This window comes from Asterias amurensis, chromosome 4 (genome assembly GCF_032118995.1).
Source record: "Asterias amurensis chromosome 4, ASM3211899v1".
Classification (NCBI taxonomy): Eukaryota; Metazoa; Echinodermata; class Asteroidea; order Forcipulatida; family Asteriidae; genus Asterias; species Asterias amurensis.
The window spans coordinates 6,623,270-6,628,071 of record NC_092651.1 but is presented as its reverse complement, the minus strand read 5'-3'; the positions used below and the strand labels follow the sequence as shown (position 1 = coordinate 6,628,071).

Here is a 4,802-nt window from a genome sequence, read left to right as displayed (position 1 = left end):
ATTACCAAAATAAGATTTTATGCTAATAATTATTTTAAGTAATTACCAATAGTGTCCACTGCCTTTAATCATAGGTAACCAGTCTATGTATCTTTTTGCAATTACTCGGTACGTGTGCTGTAGGCCTTAAATGAGGTGCATGCTGGTCTTGCTACAGCGATCAAGTTTGATACCTAGCTAGACCAGCATGCACTTCAGTCAACCGTTAGCGCTTGCGCTTGCGCATTGGGCAATTGCGAAAAGGTCAATGTCAGAACTAACACAGTAAATGTGCTGCCACCTTTCGTCTACAAGTCTACATTATTGTTCAGGCTGATTGTAAAACGAACACGTCCTTGTTTTATTTCATCAGGTAACAGGAGCCCATTCTCATCAAGATGGCTGAAGCTGCTTTACACACTGAGACCACTTGCAAGATTAGACATGTAAACATCGAATGCCCAATCTGCCTGAGTCGGTTCACCGATCCGAAAATCCTGGACTGTCTTCACAGCTTCTGCTTAAAATGCCTTCAGGAACTTATAAACAAACAGGATCCGAAGACGGATCTTATTATTTGCCCAATGTGTAAAAAGGAAACGTCAATCCCAGATGGAGGATTGTCGGATCTTCTTAGCTGCTTTTTCTTGAGCTCGCTTATTGATGACGTCATTAATCTTGAAGGTTCGAAAGAGGACACTAACTCTCCTCTCTCGACTTGCGAAGGATGCGACGAAGGTCTTGAAGCCGTCTCACGGTGTGTTGATTGTGATGCGAATTTTTGCAAAATATGTCTGGATAACCACGCGAAGCTAAAAGTCATCAGGCATCATCAAATCGTTGATGCGGTCAGCGCGTCAAATGAGCGACCCAAAGACAAGGACAAAACTGAAGCACAAAAGTGCCGTAAACACACTGACCAGGATCTGCGTTTCTATTGCGACACGTGTGAATTACTTGCATGCCCTGTTTGCGCGGTGTTCGATCACCGAGCGTCAAACCACAATCTCTCTGAAATCAATGATTCCATTCGATCTTATCGTCGAGCTGTTGATGAAACCTTGCAGAAGTTTAATGAGTGTCGCAAACAATTCCAAAAAGTTGATAACTCTATCAAATACTCACAGCAAAGATTACAGCTTATGGTCGACCAGGCTCTTCGAGATATTGTGGCTAAGGAGGAAGAGGAAATCACTAAGATAAGAAACGCATCTCGCCTCCTTCAAGAAGCAGTCATCCAAATCGGTCAAGAAAGAGGTGAGGGATTTGGGAGCATACAGAGCAGCAATCACGATAAGATGAGCCGTGCAGAGCAGATCGTAGCTTCAGTCAATGACTTAATGCAACATGCTGATAACTTTGAGCTGCTGGACCTCAAGCCAAAAGTTATGCACAACTTAGACTTCCACAAAGAGCTTCAGTTTCAAACAGTGCAGCATAGCAAGTCATTCATCCGGTTCAAAGGTCATGATGTCGTCACTGATGCAGATCTCGGTGAAATACTAGAGGAAGAGAAGTGGGAGGTGAAGACAGAGTTTGGTAAACATGGGGGAGGTGATGGGGAGTTCAAGTGGGCACTGGACGTTGCTTGCTTTAGCAATGGTGACATTGTCGTTACTGATACATACAGGTGGCTATTATCCACATTTACATCAAAGGGTAGTTACAAATCTACAGGTGTTCAAAGTGGAACAGAGGACGGTAAACTAATACAACCTTATGGTGTTGCCGTGACCTCTGATGACCTGCTCCTGGTTACTGACAGACAGGATGTAAAGGTTTATGATAGAGAACTGAGATACATTCGTCAGTTCCGACCCTCACAGAATCAAGTCGAGGGGCAGTCAGAGAGTCTACTTCATGGTATTGCTGTGGACAATAAAGATCGGATTGCAGTGGCTGACTGTAAGAGAAAGGTCATATCTCTCCATAATATGGATGGATCCATTATTTCCACAATACATCATGACGATATTAGTAGCGACTGCTATCTATCTGTAAGCAGCAAGGAGCGTCTGATCTTCACAAACTACCAGACGATGGAACTAGTTTGTGTGGATTTCATGGGAAACGAGGTGTTCAATATCAGCACCTCCATTGGCGGTAAGCCTGTCAAGCCGCCTGGTGTGTGCTGCGACGATGCTGGAGACATCTATGTGTCTGTTCATTGCGGTGGCTATAGAACCAATGAGATACATCATTACGATGCATCAGGTGAGCACATCGGCTGTGTAGCTCGTGGCTTGTACAATCCTCTAGGCATGACGTTTACTCCTACCGGTGACCTCATCGTGGCTGATGCATACTCGGTCAAGGTCTTGCGTCGTCTGTGAATGTCGATGACGTCATGGTCGAAAACGATACAGTATCGTCGATGACAATTGGAAATTAACAACATCCAATAATAAATAACGACGAACCAAAACCAAGACATTCTCATCAAGAATATGAATAATCTGTCATTCCAACAAATCCACAGTCAACTATTATTCTAAACGTACCAATAACTTAATAAAAAAATTGTTTGACTTTCGCTTTACATTGAGTCACATATGATTTAAATTCCGCTGGGCTGGTTTACCAAACTAAAAGGTGCTATGATGTAAAATCATAACAATAGACCGATTGCACTACAGACGGCATGGGTCATTCCATGTCAAATCAACCAAATTTCAGAAAATGTCCCAACTGATCCTCTCAGATTTTCTTAAAACTTTGTCAAACTTTGTTTCATACTCCATAGCGTTTACGAGATATGGCTTCACGATTTTTGCCCAAGCCTCCCCTTTTTAAGCTCCGCCCCAGCGCCGCGTGGCGAAAACACGTCGTTGTGCCTTTTTTCAAACTTTAAGAGCCCATAAATTTGAAACGGTAACAGCTAAAGGGTTGCAAGCTTGTGTACCAACTTACTTTTGGCCCTAGATTCATAGTCTGACCTTAAATAGTACATATCTCATCTAATGTTAAAGTTAATTGTCCCCAAAGTGGGGCTTTTGTTCAATGAGAAGTGACTTTTGAAGATTTTCGGGGTATCGAATTTTTGAAGAGGGATCTGAGGAAAAAGAGAAATATTATCAACATTATCTTAATATGGTTGCTACACGCGGACTATTACTTTTGAATCATTTACATCTTTTAAATTTATGAGTAATTGGCTTTTGATTGATGTTATGCTTCACGTCGGATATCCTTTCTATTACAACCACTCCATGTTTTAAAATAAAAGACAAATCGTACTCGATATGTGAATATTTAACAACTGATTTTCCTGTTGATATTATTTTTTTTAATATCGATATTTTGCAAAATGTGTAGTTTTACTTCAAACATGCCGTTGGAAATAGAGGCAATGCTAGGGCGCCACCTACAGACATGACAGTAATTAATGTTGAGTATAATAATATAATGCTACCTATTATATAAGCTATTTGTAATAAACAGAAAACTTGCTTACTATTATAATATCAATAGCTTTTAAAGGAACACGTTGCCTTGGATCGGACCAGTTGGTCTATGAAAAGCGTTTGAAACCGTTTGTTATGAAATATATATGGTCAGAAAGATGTTTTAAAAGTAGAATTTAATGATTCACACAAGTATCGCTCAAAATTGGACGGTTTTCATTTTACGTCGCGAACTAACACGGTCGGCCATTTATGGGAATCAAATTTTTGACTCCCATAAATGGCCGACCGTGTTTGTCGACGAGGTAAAACGAAAACCACGCAATTTCGAGACATATTTGTGTAAATGGGTTTGGGTATTGTTTCAATCCGAATCCCTTATAGCACTGTGCATAAACAAATCTATTGAACATGCTGTTGAAGAGCGTTAGGAGTATGCCCAAATACTCGAGAATAATGAGCTTTAGGATGGCCACACAAATTGATTGTCGGATTCAGGACAACCAAGGCTAACTGCAGATAAAACAACTGTCTTTCTCGCTTTTATACTTTCAAAGTATGGTTTGGTCAGCTGTGGGTGACGGTTCCTTCCGGCTGTAACTGTTTCGTTCCATCTCAACACCGTGGGCCCTCGATCTCTCAGTGAAGTCTTCAGGGTGTCCTCTTTCCCCGACCCCTCGTAACCTCGTCCCATCGACCCAAACTACATTTCAAGAGAGCCCTTGAGTTTGGTTTTCAGACCGTAAGTGCCATAATAAAACCTAGTCGGTGATGTGTGTTGTATTTCACTCTTCACCTTCATAATGAGAGACTGGTCAGTATGTTTGTATATCCAGGAGCGTAACTAGGGGGTGGGGGGGGGGGGGCAATGCTACGCGCTCGCACACTCACTTGTCATCTTTGTTCTGAAGTGCGCAACCCCCCCCCCCCCTAGAATGTTTTTTTTCTTTTTCTGGTTGCTTGGTCCTTTTTGTAAGCATGTTGAAAGCAACAGCAACACCGATCTTCCTATTTCAAAGAACTGTTCTTCTGAGTTGCCATAATGTATAGTAACCTTTCAAGCAGGTATACAATACCCAATGCACGCAAAGAAAAACTTGTACATTTTAATGGCACTTTAAGAATGGGTTTCCCGAGAACATGTAACTTCCATGTAGTTGCTGTAACATTTGCATTAATTGAGACCAGTCCTTTGTGCTGTACAATATTGAACTGCGATCTAAATTGATATTTAGTACAAATACGGGATTTTGTTGATCTCTGTCTATCCCTTCAGAATACCCGCCCCCTCCCCCTCCCAAGAAATAAATTACCTCCACAAAAACTAAGCAAGCACTCGGAGTGAAGTTTCTGCTTTGGTGAACATTGAGAAGCTTTTCAATGAGTCTTTATACCGGATCAACAATCTTCAAACTTATT

At 41.4% G+C, this 4,802-nt stretch overlaps 1 protein-coding gene across 1 annotated transcript; it reads left to right on the top strand.

The window, feature by feature from the left end:
• Positions 1-377: 377 nt before the first annotated feature.
• LOC139936386 (uncharacterized) lies at positions 378-2,312 on the top strand. Its single transcript, XM_071931196.1, has one exon. The coding sequence runs from the start codon at positions 378-380 to the stop codon at positions 2,310-2,312; it is 1,935 nt and encodes a 644-aa protein (XP_071787297.1).
• Positions 2,313-4,802: the final 2,490 nt, after the last annotated feature.

Bases quoted from the DNA above. Each gene is read 5' to 3' on its own strand.
- LOC139936386 (XM_071931196.1), top strand. From the start codon at position 378: ATGGCTGAAGCTGCTTTACACACTGAGACCACTTGCAAGATTAGACAT.